This window comes from Ranitomeya variabilis, chromosome 7 (genome assembly GCF_051348905.1).
Source record: "Ranitomeya variabilis isolate aRanVar5 chromosome 7, aRanVar5.hap1, whole genome shotgun sequence".
Taxonomy (NCBI): Eukaryota; Metazoa; Chordata; class Amphibia; order Anura; family Dendrobatidae; genus Ranitomeya; species Ranitomeya variabilis.
The window spans coordinates 202,162,051-202,181,297 of NC_135238.1; the positions used below are offsets into that span (position 1 = coordinate 202,162,051).

General features: G+C 46.1%; 1 protein-coding gene across 2 annotated transcripts in view; it reads left to right on the forward strand.

Moving 5' to 3' along the window:
- Positions 1-5,565: 5,565 nt before the first annotated feature.
- The window catches only part of SP3 (Sp3 transcription factor), a 57,989-nt gene continuing 44,307 nt past the window's right edge, over positions 5,566-19,247 (forward strand). The window contains exons 1-2 of one of the 2 annotated variants that reach the window (XM_077272671.1): positions 5,566-5,892; positions 6,104-6,222. In XM_077272671.1, the coding sequence (XP_077128786.1) occupies positions 5,886-5,892; positions 6,104-6,222 (126 nt within the window). In that variant the 5' untranslated portion in view covers positions 5,566-5,885. The remainder of the gene's footprint in view (positions 5,893-6,103; positions 6,223-19,247) is intronic. The other variant, XM_077272672.1, reaches the window with a different exon arrangement.

Below are 19,247 nucleotides of genomic sequence, written 5' to 3' on the forward strand. Positions count from 1 at the left end.
TGGTATGACTATCTAGATTAAAGGGAAAAACATTCAAAGTTTGAAAATTACATTTTTTTATCCTTTTGTTAAATTTCTGATATTTTTTATAAACACAAAACATATCGACCTAAGTTTACCATTATCATAAAGTATAATGTGTCACGAAAAAACAATATCCAAATCAATGGGATATGTTGAAGCATTCCAGAATTATTCCCACATAGAGATTTTAAAAATTTGGCCAGGTTACTAAGTGGTTACAGAAATCAGAACCCATACCATAGCAGTGGGGGGCAATAAAGGGACCCGACAGGTTCCCTTTAAATATACTGTAGCTTATGTTAAATTATTTCTTTTTAGTTGTGCCTCATTTGCCGTAGGATAAAAGTTAATTGTTCAAAGATCGCGGCGTTAGTAATCACCTTCTTAGAATAAAGGATTTGGCCTTGACACCGCTGCAGTAGCGATTGGGAACACTCAGGTGAACGGACAGGTTTTCTTAAACAATAGTTCATTTTCTGATGACAAAATCCCTTGAAGCAAAAAAATGTTTTAACGTAATTTTTTTTCTCACTTCCCCATTAACCTGTGATGTGAAATCTTCACATCAAGGCTATGTGCCCACGCTGCGGATTCCATTGCATAATTTTCCGCAGTGGATTTGATAAATCCGCAGTGCAAAACCGCTGCGGTTTTTCCTGCGGATTTATTGCGGTTTTTATTGCGGATTTCGCTGCGGGTTTTCACCTGCAGTTTTCTATTGGAGCAAGTGTAAACCCGCAGCGGAATCCGCAGAAAGAATTGACATGCTGCGGAATGTAAACAGCTGCGTTTCCGTGCGTTTTTTTCCACAGCATGTGCACTGCGGTTTTCGTTTCCCATAGGTTTACATTATACTGTAAACGCATGGAAAACCACTGCGGACCCGCAGCTGCGGAAATGCTGCGGACCCGCAGCAAAATCCGCAGCGTGTGCACATACCCTTTGGAGGGACAGGTGATAATTGTTAGATAGGTGGGGATCCAGCTGCTATGAGCGCTTCCGTACCTCCCATAGACTTGTAGATTGTCGGTGTTTATTCTGCACTACACATACAGGTGGGAAGGGACTGCCGGCCAATTTACTGTGCAGTGGTTCTGCAGCACAGCACTATTCACATGTATGCAGCCAGCTGCACAGAACGACCACTACTGTACCCCAAAAACCAGTGCAGGGGACACAGTGTGAATAATCAATGCAGCCCCTTTATGTTTGGGATCTGTTGTGACTTGTTATGTAGGAGATAGAAAGACAACTTCAAACCAGCTGCCACCGGCTACCAGGCTGTGTCCAGTTATGTTGGGGGTCAGTTTTATATCCATTACGACCACCACTCCCCTCCAGATGCTTCTGACTAATTTGCAGTCCTCCTTCAGACGAGGATCACCCAAAGTGAGAGCGAAGTATCCCATCAGCGACCACTGACTGGCAGCAGCGTCCACGTGGCATAATGTCATGTGAGCCTCGACGCAGACATCGCTGGATCGGCACCGATGCAGTAAGTACGTTATTTTCATTTTACATTGGGGAATTTAAGAAGTAGCTAAGTAGTGGACAACCCCTTTAAACATCAGGTCAGTCTGCATATGACTCTGCAATGATGTTGTAGAACAAGGGGGTAGTCTATTTTCAGACACAGCTGGGCTCCCCATAGAGAAAGTAGAGATGGTTAATTACCGTCTCTGCATTCCTGATCGCTGTATATATGGAGCTGAACTGTGTATACAGTGATAGGAAGCGCTGAGGATGCTTCATCCTCCGGACTCAGCGGTCATGTCATGGCCGGGTCCTGGTAGGGAGCTATAGCTGCTGAGTCCTAACAGACTCGGTCAGGTCTGCTGTACAGCCAGGTGGCTGAATTCTCCCTGTAACTGGGGTTAATATACCAGCCCCAGTTACAGGGGGAAATCAGCAATATAAAAATGTATATAAATGTTGAAATACCTCGAAATTGTCTTTTGTGCTCTTGTGTGTTCACAACGTGAGAAATAAAAAAAAGGCCACAGTAGGTCCAAATCATTGTTCTTAGCCCCGCCACTGAAAAAAACAAACAAACACATGCATAACAGTCCATGCAAAAAATTGGAGTTTAGTGCATCCATCCATCACTGGTCGCTTGGCAGCTTACTAGGCAGAACAATGAGACAGGAAGAAGTAAAAATTTTCCAGTTTAGTTTTTACAGCTTATTAACATAGTGTGATTCAACAGAGAAAGGACAGCGTCCTACTCACGCGCTTCACTTCTATCCCTGTTGTTTAATAGCCTGTTTACACAGGCAGCAAAAGACGTGCACTGAGAGATCTGTAATAGATCGCTCAGTGCACACAAGTTGCCATAGTTCCTGGCAGTGCGAGTCCTCTTTACACAGGATGACACATCGCTGAAGACTATAATAATAATAATAATTTTTATTTATATAGCGCCAACATATTCCGCAGCACTTTACAATTAAGCGGGGACATGTACAAACAATAAATTCAATACAGGTTAAGACAATTTAAACAGTGACATTAGGCGTGAGGTCTACAAGGAAAAGGGGGGACACAATAGGTGAAAAGTGCTTGTTATTTCAGGTCTGGCAATTATATTACATAGGGATTTTCATACAAAGCTGCATGATCGGGTCATCAGCCCGTGTGTTTAAGTGCAATAGTCAAGTATCAAGTGCAGTTATCGTGTGCATGGAGGGTGTGGAGACAGATGAATAGTAGGGTGCAGATTCAGAGTAATATTTGGAAGGAGGGAACAGGGCAAAGTTAGTTTACTGAGTAGTTGGTGTGGTAGGCTTGTTTGAATAGATGGGTTTTTAAAGCTCGCTTGAATAGGTCGGGGCTAGGTATCAGTCTGATCGTCTGGGGAAGTGCATTCCAGAGAGCTGGCGCAGCACGAGAGAAGTCTTGGAGACGGAGGTGTGAGGTTCGGATTGTGGGGGATGCTAGTCTTAGGTCCTTTGTAGAACGGAGGGCACGTGTAGGGCGATAGACAGAGATGAGAGAGGAGATATAAGGCGGTGCAGAACTGTGGAGAGCTTTGTGGGTGAGAGAGATGAGTTTATACTGGACCCTGTAGCGAATGGGTAGCCAGTGTAAGACTATCTTTTGTGCTGCACAAAAGATCATTTCATCCAAGTGTTTTCCTCGCTCATTGGCAGACTGATACTGAAAGATTAAAGGGGTTGTCCACCACTAGGACATCCACTTCTCATACCCCATGCTTGGCCCTGATAAAAAAAATAAAGCTTATTCTCCCTTCCTAAGCGGGTGGCATTCCCATGTAGTCCGCACTCGTACTTCCCGGGGCTCTCATGCTGTGTTGTGACACGTGACGCTGGCACCCAATTAGCGCTGACATCACTGTTCTCACCTTCATACAAATTGAACATGGAGAGGAAGTCCAAGATCACCTGCGGCCTGAACTTCCTCTTCATGTTCAATTCGTCTGACGGCAGAGACGCCAGTGCTGATTGGGTGACAGCGCTATTTGTCACAACACGGAACTGGAGCCCCGGGGAGAGCGAGCGCTGACATCCAACACAGTAGAGGAGTATAGGCTTTATTTTATAGGGGCCAAGTGTGCAGTATGAGAAGTGGTTGTCCTAGTAGTGGACTTCTTTAAAGGGAACCTGTCACCCCCAAAATTCGAAAACGAGCTGCAGCCACCGGCATCAGGGGCTTATCTACAGCATGCTGTAGATAAGCCCCCGATGTATCCTGAAAGAAACGAGTTATATTATACTCACCCAGGGGCGGTCCTGGTGCAGTCCAGTCCGATGGGCATCGTGGTCCGGGGGCCTCCCATCTTTATGCAATGACGTCCTCTTCTTCCTGCCTGAGCTGCTGAGCAGGCCTACTTATCTATCCTGTTGAGGGCAGAGCAAAGTACTGCAGTGCGCAGGCGCCCAGCTTCTCTGACCTTTCCCGGCGCCTGCGCACTGCAGTACTTTGCTCTGCCCTCAACAGGACAGATAAGTAGGCCTGCTCAGCAGCTCTGGCAGGAAGAAGAGGACGTCATTGCAGAAAAGATGACCGGGACCTGGACCGCCCCTGGGTGAGTATAATCTAACTAGTTTTTCTTATCTTTCAGGATACATGGGGGGCTTATCTACAGCATTACAGAATGCTGTAGATAAGCATCTGATTATGGTGGCCGCAGCTCATACTCAAATTTTGGGGTGACAGGTTGCCTTTAATCGAGTGAGTGGTTCTTGCTCACGCCTAATTATGTGTAAATGATACACTGCTAAGCCCAAGAGTGCCTGAAACGCTTGTAAATTAGTTTCTATCATCTGTGGAATCACAACTGTGAGCTGTGAGGATTCTCAGAGTGTCGGGAATGGAAGGTCACGTGACCACAAATATGCGATGTGCACGCTCCCGGCCACAATCCAACTAGACTGTTTCTGGCCTCACTCAGTGGTAATGTATTGCACTGCGTTGAGAAACACGTGATGGTGTCTCCGCAGTGTTGGATGTTTTGGTCTCCCTGAGGTCATTCATCTGTTCCTTCATAGCCTTTCACTAGGCACTGCTCCTAATAGCCAGTTTCCTACTCCACACTGATGAGGGGCAAAAACCCCGAAACAGCTGTCTGTGGATGGATACCATGCTTGGCATAGGTGGTCTTCCTTTATTGGATATTCTCCTTTACTGGATGCTGCCCTTCCCGTGGTTGTTCCTTCCCGGAGAAAGACCTGGCTATTCATTGCTTGCGTTGAGAAACACGTGATGGTGTCTCCACAGCTTACTTTACAAGTGTATTGCACAATGCCAGAAACAGACTAGTTGGACTGTGGCCAGGAGTGTGCACATCGCATGCTTGTGGTCAGGTGACCGCCGTTCCAGGCAGTGGAGAATCCTCACAGTGAGCAGCGCCGGCGGTCAGAACACAAAGTGATTGCAGACTCATCGTTTTAGACTGGACAACCCCTTTAAGAGATCTTAAATCTGAAGACTTAAAAATGTTTAGCGGCCTCTTCCTCCCGATATATAAACACATGGCCATAAATAAATATAGACATTTTTCCATCCAGATGTTTATATATATTTATTTAAAATGGCAAAAATTAAGCCTCAGCTATGAAAAAAGTGGCAAAAACTTGTTTATATAAGAAACAAAAACTTTCCCCCAAAAATGGTCTGGTCATGAAGCGGTTAAATATTTAATAACTGTCCTCGGTGACGAGGCGAGTACGTGGCGTCCATTTTGTGAAGAAAGGTCATACTGGCTGATAAAACTATGTTAATTCACAGAAAATAGAAAGCGAGGAGCCGGTGAGGCGCCTCCCGCAGGCCTAGGCCCTGAGAGCGGGCGGACAGGCGGGAGAGCGCACGCCGGCGGCCCCGGCCCAGCTCACAGCGAGCGCAGGCCCCGGAGAGCCGTCTACAGAATGCAGGCGCGAGCACGCGCGCCGCTCTCATTGTCTGCCATAGTAAACACAGGGGGCGCGCACGTCACGCAAGCCTCACAGGAAGCCGGCGTCGTCTCAAGGAAAGAGGAGAGAAAAAAAAATTCCCCTGAAATAACTGACAATCACTTCCACCAATAGGCGTCGTGCACCCACCTCTCCTCCACCAATGACGTGCAGGAAGATAGGCGGGTCTTCCGTACGTCTGACGTCACACGTCCCCCGTACTGGCTGCAAGCCCCACCTTTTGTGTTTCCCGCACCGTCAATCAAAATAGGAAAAAAAAAAAACGCGCCTGGTTCTCTCGGTCCGCAGCGCGCCTGTGATTATATACTCTAATCATGTTACGCGTCTAATAAAGCGACCGCGGCCTGCGCAGCCCTGCCCGCCCGGGCCTGCTGGCTTTCGTCCTGTGGATTGTACAGTTTTTTCCTCCTCTAATATCCTGCCACAAACACAATGACCGGTACGTAACCAAAAAAATCAGCCGCCCGCACGTCTTTCTGTTTTTGTTTTTTTTAAGAAGCGACAGGGAAAAAAAAAAGAGCGCGAAGATTCTGTAGCGCGCAGTGGGGAGGGAGTGTGAGGGAGGGAAGCGACGGAGACAGAGGGAGGAGGAGGGGAACCCCGCGGGCTGCAGTCATGGCGCTTGAGTCGGTCGTTTTGTGTCTCCTCAGCTCCGGAACAGCCCGTTAAGAGGGAAGAAATGGCCGCCATGGAGGTGGACGGGCAGAGCGAGTATCTGCAGCACGGCAACAGCAGTGACGAGAGCGACCAAGGCGGCGGTGGCGGCCAGGTAAGGACTAGGCCCCGGTAGGCCTCACAGCGCGGCGGCGGCCCCCGGCCTCGCCGTGCGTCTCCCCCACCCGCGGGCACGGTACCCGGGCACAGGCCGGGGGCACAGGACACTAAAAGGCACCAAAATAAAGGGCACAAGAAGCGTTACTTCCTGTGTCTGCTCCGGAGGAACGGCCACCCACTTCTCTGTGCAGGTGCCGCCCATTGTGGGTAGGACGCTCCGCCGTCAGCTCGTCGTGCCGCCTGGCTGCAGGCTCGGTGCTGGAGGACGGCGCCGGAGCGGTAAGTAATGAGCCGCGGCTGGAGCATAGACAACCCCCCGAGGGGGAGGGAGGCAGGGCAGATGTCCTCCTGAACCCCCCACCCCTCTACCTCCCCGGCTCAGCCTCCCACCGCTCCTCCTCCCTGGTGGCCGGCTCCGGAGGGGGTCCCCCAGCCATCGCCGCCGACCCCCGCCCGGTAATCGGGGTGATGGGGAGAGCACCTGTCTGCACGATGGGGGAGGGGAGGGCTGCACCTTGTGTGCTGGCTGCACATGGTGGGGATGGCTGACACCGGCTTGTTCCATGGCCAGGATGTGTGACCCCTGCACAGAGGGGCTGGTGACCTTGTCATTAGGGCACAATGTCACCACTGCTGCTGCTCCAGATTGACTACTGCTCCCTGGTGTCAGCCAGGCTGCCGGGTCTTGGGTGCTTCCTTCAAGTGTCTGCTAGCTATGATCCTACAGAAGTCATACTGAGACTTGTAGTGTCAGTCTGTAATAGCAACGTTGCATCGATAATTTTCTAATATAGGCACTGGTGCCACTCACCTCTGTCTACTGTTCCCTGGTATCAGCCAGGCTGCCTAGAGGTCATGGGCTTTATCGCCCCCTTTCCTTCCAGTATTTACAATTGCTATCATCCTGCAGAAATCATGCTGAGACTTGTAATGTCACAGTCCTTAAGAGCAATGTTGTGCCAATAGTGTAAACTTGTGATCTTCTAATATGGATATTGTCGCCCCTGGCGACTGTCTTGTTCCCTGGTATCAGCCCAGGCTGCATGTATTGCACTAGGATTTCATCTATAGTTATGCATCTGCTTATTATCATTCTGCAGAAGTCAGGCTGAGACTTGTAGTGTCAAAGACCCTCAGAGCAGTATTGTCAATAGCATAAAATAATGAAACTTTCTAATACGGGCTTTGTCGCAACTAACCTTTGTTTGCTGGCAACTGTTTTGTGTTCTCTGGTATCAGCCCAGGTTGTCTGTACTGGTCTCAGGGATTTGTTGATGCCCTTAGTTATGGTGTTTGCCTACTACGGTCCTGCAGAAATCATTCTGAGACTTATAGTGCAGCAGTCCTTTAGACCAGTGTTTGCCATTTTCTGATTTGTTGACTGTTTTTATTGCTGTCATTGAATGGAATCATTCTTGTTGACTACCAGTACAGACTTATTGTTGTGTTTTGCTTTTTTTTTTTAATCTAACTTCTTATGCACATGTGTCTTTTCAGCTTGCTGCTTAGATGAACATTTTAAGTATCTTTAAGGCTTTATTCATTCATCAGTATTTGTATGACAAAACCAAGAGTGTCTCCAAGTCACAGGTCACCCAGCTCAATGATTGGTCTGTGGTGGTGCTACATTGCAGTGTAATGCAAGCTATTAAGCATTGCTGCCCACAAGGGACTAGCAAGTCTGAAACTGGTTGGATTGTTTTTTCGACTTGTTGCAGTACCTTACTGTTGCTATCACTGGCCACGCCACAGGTTGCTCTGACAAAAGGACAATTGACCTACCTGGAACATGACTGCTGACAGTAATCATCACAAGTGTCTGCAACCTGCACTCCAGCTGTTGTCAAACTACAACTCCTAGCCTGCCTTGAAAGCCACAGGTCATCCATTTTTGACATCTTTGCATCATATTGAAAAACTGCTTTAGGCTATGTGCACATGTTGCGGTTTTTACCGCGGAACTGCAGCGTTTCTGCAGCTGCGGGTCCGCAGCAGTTTCCATTGCGTTTACAGTTACATGTAAACCTATGGAAACCGCAATCCGCTGTGCACATGCTGCGGGAAAAACCGCGCAGAAACGCAGCGGTTTACAATCCGCAGCATGTCACTTTTGTGCAGAATCGCGGCGATTCTGCACACGTAGGAATGCATTGATCCGCTTACTTCCCGCATGGGGCTATGCCCACGATGCGGGAAGTAAGCGGATCATGTGTGGATGGTACCCGGGGTGGAGGAGAGGAGACTCTCCTCCAGGCCCTGGGAACCATATTTGTGTGTAAAAAAAAATAAATTATATACTCACCTCTCAGCGCTGCACGCGGCCGTCTGGTCGCAGGGTTGCTGTGCGAGCAGGACCTGCGATGACGTCACATGACCATGACGTCACGAAGGTCCTTCTCGCGTAGCATCTTTGGAACCGGACCGCCGAGGAGATCGGGACTTCAGAGGGTGAGTATATAACCCTTTTTTTTTTAACATTACTATGGATGCTGCATATGCAGCATCAATAGTAGGAGTAAACCCGCAGCGGAAACTACAAGACAAACCGCGATAAATCTGCAGGGGTAACCGCAGCGGTTTTGCCCTGCAGATTTATCAAATCTGCTGCGGGTGAACCCGCAGAGGACCCTCCCTATGTGTGCACATAGCCTAAGGCTGTTATTACAAGCAGCAATTTGGTGCAATTTTGTGGTTTTTATCGCTGGTGGCTTTCACCTTTTTATGTATTTTTTTTTTTTTTTATCAGGCTTCATCTAAATGTTACTTAAAAATCTGCATTGAAAATATTAGTGTTTTTGTTTTGATATTTTTGGGGTCAGAATTTTCATTTAAAAATGCAATATACACATCGGTGGTATCTTTCTAAGATGCTTGAAATATATATTTTTTTCACAAGTGTTGGGAAATGTAAAAGTGAAAGATTCTGTAAATAGGTTTCCTCTACTGAATTGTCATTTGACCACTGCAGCCAATCTAGTTGCAGAGGTGACAATCCTTTTTCCACTTGAATAGGGCTTGTTGTCATTGGACTATACTTTGGTAAATGAGACACAGAGTGGCCTCATTGACATACAAGAGGCAGTTAGTTTGGGTGGTGTGACCCGACAGGCTCGGTATTCTAGTCTGAGGATGTTTTGTGGACATGTGAAACCAGCCATACTTTGACTAATAATCAACATCTTACAACTGGGGTGGGGAATATTTCTGGCTAGGACCATTTGGATATTTATACCATCCTTCGGGGGCCGTACAAATGGTGCACTAATTCTGCCCACAAAGTACATCCTGATGCTGGCACTGTTGCCAGTATGTAATCTTTCATTGCACGCACCTCAGTGTGAAGTAGTGAACATTGCGTGGTCCTGCTCACAGAGCAGGAAGAAAGTAATGGGCTGGCGGCTGGCAAAATACAGCTGCTGGCCCAAGCACTGCGGTCCCCGAGAATCTTCCCAGGGGCCGGATAAAAGGTCAAGGGCTAAGGTTTCCCACCCCTATTTTACAGTATGCATGTATGTATCACGTATCACCCCTACTCTGGAACCCTCTACCACAACACATCAGACACTCGCCCACCATCGAAACCTTCAAAAAGAATCTGAAGACCCACCTCTTCCGACAAGCCTACAACCTGCAGTAACCACCGATCGACCAAACCGCTGCATGACCAGCTCTACCCTCACCTACTGTATTCTCACCCATCCCTTGTAGATTGTGAGCCTTCGCGGGCAGGGTCCTCTCTCCTACTGTACCAGTTATGACTTGTATTGTTCAAGATTATTGTACTTGTTTTTATTATGTATACCCCTCCTCACTTGTAAAGCGCCATGGAATAAATGGCGCTATAACAATAAATAATAATAATAATAATATGTACTGGCAAAGTTATCAATAGTGGCCAGCTGTGCTGAGTGATTGTCCTGCAAGCTCAGGTTGTATCCAAAAGAGTCCTGCCTCTTATACTGTAAAACTATATTGTTAAAGGGAACCTGTCACCCCCAAAATCGAAGGTGAGCTAAGCCCACCGGCATCTGGGGCTTATCTACAGCATTCTGGAATCCGGGGCCTCCCATCTTCATAGGATGACATCCTCTTCTTGTCTTCACGCTGCGGCTCCGGCGTACTTTCTGTCCTGTTGAGGGCTGAGCAAAGTACTGCAGTGCGCAGGCGCTGGGCCTCTCTGACCTTTCCCGGCGCCTGCGCACTGCAGTACTTCGCTCTGCCCTCAACATGGCAGACAAAGTATGCCGGAGCCGCAGCGTGAAGACAAGAAGAGGATGTCGTCGTAAGAAGATGGGAGGCCCCGGACCACGACACCCATCGGACCAGACCGCAGCGGGACCGCCACTGGGTGAGTATAATCTAACCTCTTTTTGTCATCTTTCAGGACACATCGGGGGCTTATCTACAGCATTACAGAATGCTGTAGATAAGCCCCTGATGCTGGTGGGCTTAGCTCACCTTCGATTTTGGGGGTGACAGGTTCCCTTTAACTCCAGACCTCCATCCAATTTTAAGAATATACAATAGAGATGAGCGAATTGATTAGAGGGACCTATGGCCAACAGACTGGAGTCCTTCTAATCGCCTATGATCTTCCAGAATCCCCAGGTCGTCTTCTGATTAGCAGGCCCAATGTGGTGCTTACTGAAATAAGTTAGGGTTTGTCCAGACCCAAAAATATACACAAGTGAGCTTTATAAAGTAACTTAATAATATATAGTCCTAAGTGCCAAGAGTTTTAATCATAAACTAATGTGCTACATTGACTCCTGGGGTTTAGCTGACCGGATTCATAGAATTGGCTAATGTAGCCTCCTGTTCTGTCATGCCTATTGGAAACCCTCTCCTGTGTTGTGGATACCTGATGACCATGTGCCATGATGTTTAGCCCAGTAATCACAATTATCAGAAGCTTTAGGTTACATAGATCATTCCAAATTATAAGTAGTATTCTCATCCCTATGTAGCAGCAGTCTTGTCAGACAGTGCCCTCTCCGGCCCTCTGCAGTGAAGAGGTGATTGGTCGGTAATAGCATTACATCATCTACAGGAAATGACCTGGATTAATTTACGGCAGCAGAATACATTGGGATAAACAGACTTGAAGTGGTCACCCAAAGCATGTTTGTTGTTATGCAATGAACCAGGCTTATGCTACGAAATATTTAATTCTTCAGAAGTCTACAAGAAGTAGCAGTGACGTCAATAAAAAAAAATCTAATTTTCCTCCGTTTAATAAGTCTTTCAGCAGAATGTAGGACTGTAAACCTACATGGCTAGCTTTCAAGCCATTTGTAACCAACTTGGAAACGCTGAATGTTTGGGTATCCACTTGGCAAATGTCACGTATAGACAAAGATCAAGTTCTACTAGTAGATCATAGGCTTAAAAACAGTATGCAGTGTCATTCAGCTGCTTCTGTGGCCAGCGGAGTATTGTCATGAATTGAAGCATGAAGTTACAGCACAGGGATAAAATATCAGTTTACAAATCATTAGCGAGGTCTCATCTGGTTTATGCAGTTCAGTTCTGGACTTCGAATCCTACAAAGAATGCCCTGGAGATGGAAGAATGCAAAAGAAAGGCAGCTAAATGGACTTGGGGGATGTAGAATCTTAAGCAGTGAGGAAAGATTAACCCCTTCCCAACATTCGCCAAAGATTATACACTCCATGTCAGGTCTCCATGTCATGTATGAGACGGGGTCAGGAGCTGAGCCTCCACCGTACCTGAATGTGTTACACAGCTGGCATCTGCCTGTAACAGGAGCGATTGTAGCCGTGCTCAGATTGCCCCCGTTAAATGCTGCTGTCAATATCTGTAAGCGGCATTTAAGGTACTAGGTTCGAGGAGTGTGCTATTCTGAGGGACCTTGGCCCACCTATGTTTTCACAATGCAATCGAGGGTTATCAACAGGTTGACATGTTAGTTGGGGATTTGCTTAACCCCTTAACGTCCAGTGACGGACATAGTCCATCATTGGATGCCTCCCCCTGCTTTGTTGCGGGCTCTGGAGATGAGCCCTCACCTTCTCCGGCACATGACATCTGATCAGCTGACATGTGCTCCTAACAGCAACGGGTAGAATCACGATCCACCTGCGGCTGTTAACATGTTAAATACCACTGTCAAACTCTGACAGCAGCATTTAACATGCACGCACAGGAAGCGCGTCATTACCTTCTCTCATCGGTGCCCGTGTCACATGACCGCGTGTCGCCGATGGGTCGACATGACAACCAGAGGTCTCCTGGAGGCTTCTACGGTTGTCACTGCCGGATTGCTATGAGCACCGCTTGGTGGTCGGCTGGGAACGCAGCCTCAGTGACCAGTGGTAACCTCAATGTCATCGCTGCTGACGGATGTTGAGCTCACAGCAGTTCTGTCACCAGTTGTTCTCAGCCTGGATGATCACATATTGGCACCTCCCAGGTTGAAAACTATTTATCCCCAGACGTGGATTACGGCATGGGAAGAGCTGGACAAAGCACCAGAATTGGCGCATCTAATAAATGTGCCTTTTCTGGGTGGCTGCGGGTTGCTATTTTTAGGCTGGGGGGATGGGGGGACAAATATCCCTAAATTATATATTTAAATAATTTAATAAAATAGCTTGGGGACCCTTTTTTTTTTTTTTTTCTTGATAATCCGCCTTGCTGAGGGATGCAACTGTCAGTTTTGCCTGGCTGGTTATCAAAAATACAGGGGAAACCGCAACTTTTTTTTTTTATCTATAGCGCAGGCTGCGGCTGATCAATACTGCCATCAGCCGCCTCCTGCTCTCACTGTTATTAGCAGCAGCAAGTGTAGGCTGATGGGAGTAGTAGTCCCATCAGCCTCCACTTGCTCTCACGATTATCAGTTGAATATAACCATCAACATTCTCCTCTGCCAGCGGTGATCTCAGCGCCAGCAGGGAAGAATAAGCTGTCTTCAGCATCTGTTGCCGGGAACAGCGTGAACAGTACCGCTGCATCCCATGCGCCGGTGCGTGTGTGCACACTGATGACATCCGTGTGTCATGTGTGGAACATTTTGCGGCCTGTGCTGCTGTTCAACAAAATGAACATGTCGGCATATTTTGCCAACGGACACATTGTCCTTGCAAACACTGACATGTTTACAGACCCATTCACTTGAATGTGTCTGCATGTGTGTCTCCGAATGTGTGAAAACTGTCACCACACGTACCAGACACACTGTCTTCTGAAACAGGCCTACAGAATATTTGATTGCTGGGGTTTGACCTCTGGGATACATTTTTGGTCAGGAGAAAGGTTGTCCCTTGAATAGTGTGTGTGTGTGTGTGTGTGTGTGTGTGTGTGTGTGTGTGTGTGTGTGTGTGTGTGTGTGTGTGTGTCGCTGAGCGCAATACAGTGAATGGAGTGATCATGTATGTGCTCTACAGCTTCATTTATACAGGTGACTTAAGGACCCTTGTTCCCATGATCAATAAGGGTCACCGTTCACCTGAAGTCATCTTTTGCAATGTCTAGTCCTGAGCTCAAAATCCTTCCATCAGCCCTTCTGTGCTTGTGGCTGTGTGGCAGGATTCAACATACAGGTCATGACTAAAATTAAGCAAAAAAAAAAATCTCTTTACCCCAGTTCAGGAGCTACATTGGTTGTCTGTGACCATTGGACCCCAAACCATTGTGAACCTCCTGCCCTACTGACCTCTCCCGCTTTTGGTCTAGGATGCAGCAAATATCATTACTTAACTCTGTTGAATATACAGGTGCTTCTCACAAAATTAGAATATTATCAGAAAGTTGATTTCAGTTCTTCAATACAAAAAGTGGAACTCATATAGTTATTGCAATTAGTGGTCTATTTCAAGTGTTTATTTCTGTTAATGATGACGATTATGGCTTAGTTATTAAAAACCTAAAAGTCATTATCTCTGTAAGTTAGAATACTTTATAACACCAGCTTGAAAAAATGATTTTGAAATCTGAAATATTGGCCTACTGAATCTCAAGCTTGGTCGGGGCTCCTTTTGCATCAATTACTGCATCAGTGCAGCGTGGCATGGAGGCGATCAGCCTGTGGCACTGCTGAGGTGTTATGGAAGCCCAGGTTGCTTTGATAGCAGCCTTCAGCTCATCTGCATTGTTGGGTCTGGTGTCTCTAATCTTCTTGACAATACCCCATAGATTCTCTATGAGGTTAAGGTCAGGTGAGTTTGCTGGCCAATCAAGCACAGTGATACTGTTGGTTTTTAAACCAGGTATTTGCACTTTTGGCAGTGTGGACAGGTGCCGTGTCCTGCTGGAAAATGACATTTCCATCTCCAAAAAGCTTGTTGGCAGAAAGAAGCATGAAGTGCTCTAAAATTTCCTGGTAGATGGCTGCGCGCTGACTTTGGTCTTGATAAAACAGTGTACCTACACCAGCAGATGACATGGCTCCCCAAACCATCACTGATTGTGGAAACCTCACACCAGACCTACAGCAGCTTGGATTGTGGCCTCTCCACTCTTCCTCCATACTCTGGGACCTTGATTTCCAAATGAAATGGAAAACTTGCTTTCATATGAATACACCTTGGACCGCTGAGCAACAGTCCAGTTCTTTTTCTCCTTGGCCCAGGTATGACACTTCTGACATGGTCTATTGGTCGTGAGTGGCCTGACACAAGGAATGTGACACTTGTAGCCCATGTCCTGGATATGTCTGTGTGTGGTGGCTCTTGAACCAATGACTCCAGCAGCGTCCACTGGTTGTGAATCTCTCTCAAATTTTTAATTGGCCTTTTCTTAACAATCCTTTCAAGGCTGCTTTTATCCCCTTTGCTTGTGCACCTTTTTCTACCACACTTTTTCCTTCCATCCAACTTTCCAATAATATGCGTGGATTCAGCACTCTGTGAACAGCCAGCTTCTTTAGGCTACGTTCACATTTGCGTTGTGCGCCGCAGCGTCGGCGCCGCAGCGCACAACGCAAACAAAAACGCAGCAAAACGCATGCACAACGCTGCGTTTTGCGCCGCATGCGTCGTTTTTTTCATTGAATTTGGACGCAGCAAAAATGCAACTTGCTGCGTCCTCTGCGCCCCGACGCGGGCGCCGCAGCGACGCATGCGGCGCAAAACGCAAGTGCGCCGCATGTCCATGCGCCCCCATGTTAAATATAGGGGCGCATGACGCATGCGGCGCCGCTGCGGCGCCCGACGCTGCGGCGCTGGCCGCAAATGTGAACGTAGCCTTAGCAATGACCTTTTGTGGCTTACCCTCCTTGTGGAGTGTCAGTGACTGCCTTCTGGACATCTGTCAAGTCAGCAGTCTTCCCCATGATTGTAGAGCCTATTGAAACAGACTAAGGGACCTTTTAAACGCTTATGAAGCCTTTGCAGGTGTTTTCTATTCTAATTTACTGAGATAATGACTTTTGGGTTTTCATTGGCTGTAAGCCATAATAATCAACATTAACAGACAAAAACGCTTGAAATAGATCACTGTTTGTAATGACTCATGTTATAGATTTTCTCTTTTTGTATTGAAGAACTGAAATAAACTTTTTGATGATATTCTAATTTTATGAGAGGCACCTGTACATTTGTGCAAAAGTTTAATGCTTTCACGACCTTGGGATTTTCCATTATTGCGTGTTTTTTTTGTTTGTTTTTTTTTGTTTGTTTTTTTTTGCTCCCCTCCTTCCCAGAGCCACAACTTTTGTTGTGTGTGTTTTTTTTGTTGTTGTTTTTTTTAAATTATTGTTTGTCAATTTTTTTTTGTGGGACAAGTTGTACTTTTGAACAACACCATTTATTGTACCATATAGTGTACAGGAAAATGGGGGGGGGGGGGAAATTACAAGTTCAGTGAAATTGCAAAAAAAGTGCAATTCCACATTTTATTTTATTTTTTTATTAACCCCTTCGTGACCCAGCCTATTTTGGCCTTAATGACCAATGACCTTGCCGTTTTTTGCAATTCTGACCAGTGTCCCTTTGAGGTAATAACTCAGGAACACTTCAACGGATCCTAGCAGTTCTGAGATTGTTTTTTCGTGACATATTGGGCTTCATGTTAGTGGTAAATTTAGGTCAATAATTTCTGCGTTTATTTGTGAAAAAAATGGAAATTTGGCGAAAATTTTGAAAATTTCGCAATTTTCAAATTTTGAATTTTTATTCTGTTAAATCAGAGAGTTATGTGACACAAAATAGTTAATAAATAACATTTCCCACATGTCTACTTTACATCAGCACAATTTTGGAACCAAAATTTTTTTTTGCTAGGAAGTTGTAAAGGTTAAAATTTGACCAGTGATTTCTCATTTTTACAACAAAATTTACAAAATCATTTTTTTTAGGGACCACCTCACATTTGAAGTCAGTTTGAGGGGTCTATATGGCTGAAAATACCCAAGTGACACCATTCTAAAAACTACACCCCTCAAGGTGCTTAAAACCACATTCAAGAAGTTTGTTAACCCTTCAGGTGTTTCACAGCAGCAGAAGCAACATGGAAGGAAAATATGAACATTTAACTTTTTATTCACAAAAATGATCTTTTAGCAACAATTTTTTTATTTTCCCAAGGGTAAAAGGAGAAACTGGACCATGAACGTTGTTGTCCAATTTGTCCTGGGTACGCTGATACCTCATATGTGGGGGTAAACCACTGGTTGGGCGCACGGCAGGGCTCGGAAGGGAAGGGGCGCCATTTGACTTTTTGAATGAAAATTTGGCTCCAATCTTCAGCGGATAGCATGTCACGTTTGGAGAGCCCCCGTGTGCCTAAACATTGGTGCTCCCCCACAAGTGACCCCAATTTGGAAACTAGACGCCCCAATGAACTTATCTAGATGCATAGTGAGCACTTTAAACCCCCAGGTGCTTCACAAATTGATCCGTAAAAATGAAAAAGTACTTTTTTTTTCACACAAATTTTCTTTTAGCCTCAATTTTTTCATTTTCACATGGGCAACAGAATAAAAAATGGATCCTAAAATTTGTTGGGCAATTTCTCCTGAGTACGCCGATACCTCATATGTGGGGGTAAACCACTGTTTGGGTGCACGGCAAGGCTTGGAAGGGAAGGCGCGCCATTTGACTTTTTGAATGGAAAATTAGCTCCAATCGTTAGTGGACACCATGTTGCGTTCGGAGAGCCCCTGTGTGCCTAAACATTGGAGCTCCCCTACAAGTGACCCCATTTTGGAAACTAGACCCCCCAAGGAACTAATCTAGATGTATAGTGAGCACTTAAAACCCCCGGGTGCTTCACAGAAGTTTATAACGCAGAGCCATGAAAATAAAAAAATATTTTTCTTTCCTCAAAAATGATTTTTAGCCCGGAGTTTTTTATTTTCCCAAGGATAATAGGAGAAATTGGACCCCAAATGTTGTTGTCCAGTTTGTCCTGAGTACGATGATACCCCATATGTGGGGGTAAACCACTGTTTGGGCGCACGGCAGGGCTCGGAAGGGAAGGCACGCCATTTGGCTTTTTGAATGGAAAATTAGCTTCAATCATTAGCGGACACCATGTCGCGTTTGGAGAGCCCCTGTGTGCCTAAACATTGGAGCTCCCGCACAAGTGACCCCATTTTGGAAACTAGACCTCCCAAGGAACTAATCTAGATGTGTGGTGAGCACTTTGAACCCTCAAGTGCTTCACAGAAGTTTATAACGCAGAGCCATGAAAATAAAAAATTATTTTTCTTTCCTCAAAAATGATTTTTTAACCCACAATTTTTTATTTTCCCAAGGGTAACAGGAGAAATTGGACCCCAAAAGTTGTTGTGCAGTTTCTCCTGAGTACGCTGATACCCCATATGTGGGGGTAAACCACTGTTTTGGCACACGTCGGGGAGCGGAAGGGAAGTAGTGACGTTTTGAAATGCAGACTTTAATGGAATGCTCTGCGGGCGTCACGTTGCGTTTGCAGAGCCCCTGATGTGCCTAAACAGTAGGAACTCCCCACAATTGACCCCACTTTGGAAACTAGACCCCCAAGGGAACTTATCTAGATGTGTGGTGAGCACTTTGAACCCCCAAGTGCTTCACAGAAGTTTATAACGCAGAGCCGTGAAAATAAAAAATGTTTTCTTTCCTCAAAAATATTTTTTTAGCCCAGAATTTTTTAATTTTCCCAAGGGTAACAGGAAAAATTTGACCCCAAAAGTTGTTGTCCAGTTTCTCCTGCGTACGCTGATACCCCATATGTGGGGGTAAACCACTGTTTGGGCACATGGCGGGGCTCGGAAGGGAAGTAGTGACGATTTGGAATGCAGACTTTGATGGAATGGTCTGCGGGAATCATGTTACGTTTGCAGAGCCCCTGATGTGCCTAAACAGTAGAAACCCCCCACAAGTGACCCCATTTTGGAAACTAGACCACCCAAGGAACTTATCTAGATGTGTGGTGAGCACGTTCAACCCCCAAGTGCTTCACAGAAGTTTACAACGCAGAGCCGTGAAAATAAAAAATAATTTTTCTTTCCTCAAAAAAGATGTTTTAGCAAGCAATTGTTTATTTTCACAAGGGTAACAGGAGAAATTGGACCCCAATATTTGTTGCCCAGTTTGTTGTGAGTACGCTGATACCTCATATGTGGGGGTAAACCACTGTTTGGGCGCACGTCAGGGCTCGGAAGGGAAGTAGTGACATTTGAAATGCAGACTTTGATGGAATGGTCTGCGGGCGTCACATTGCATTTGCAGAGCCCCTGATGTGCCTAAACAGTAGAAACACCCCACAAGTGACCCCATTTTGGAAACTAGACCCCAAAAGGATCTTATCTAGATGTGTGGGGAGCACTTTCAACCCCCAAGTGTTTCACATAAGTTTATAACGTAGAGCCGTGAAAATAAAAAATAATTGTTCTTTCCTCAAAATTAATTTTTAGCAAGTAATTTTTTATTTTTGCAAGGGTAACAGGAGAAATTGGACCCCAATAGTTGTTGCCCAGTTTGTCCTGAGTACGCTGGTATCCCATATGTGGGGGTAAACCACTGTTTGGGCGCACGTCGGGGCTTGGAAGGGAGGGCGCACCATTTGACTTTTTGA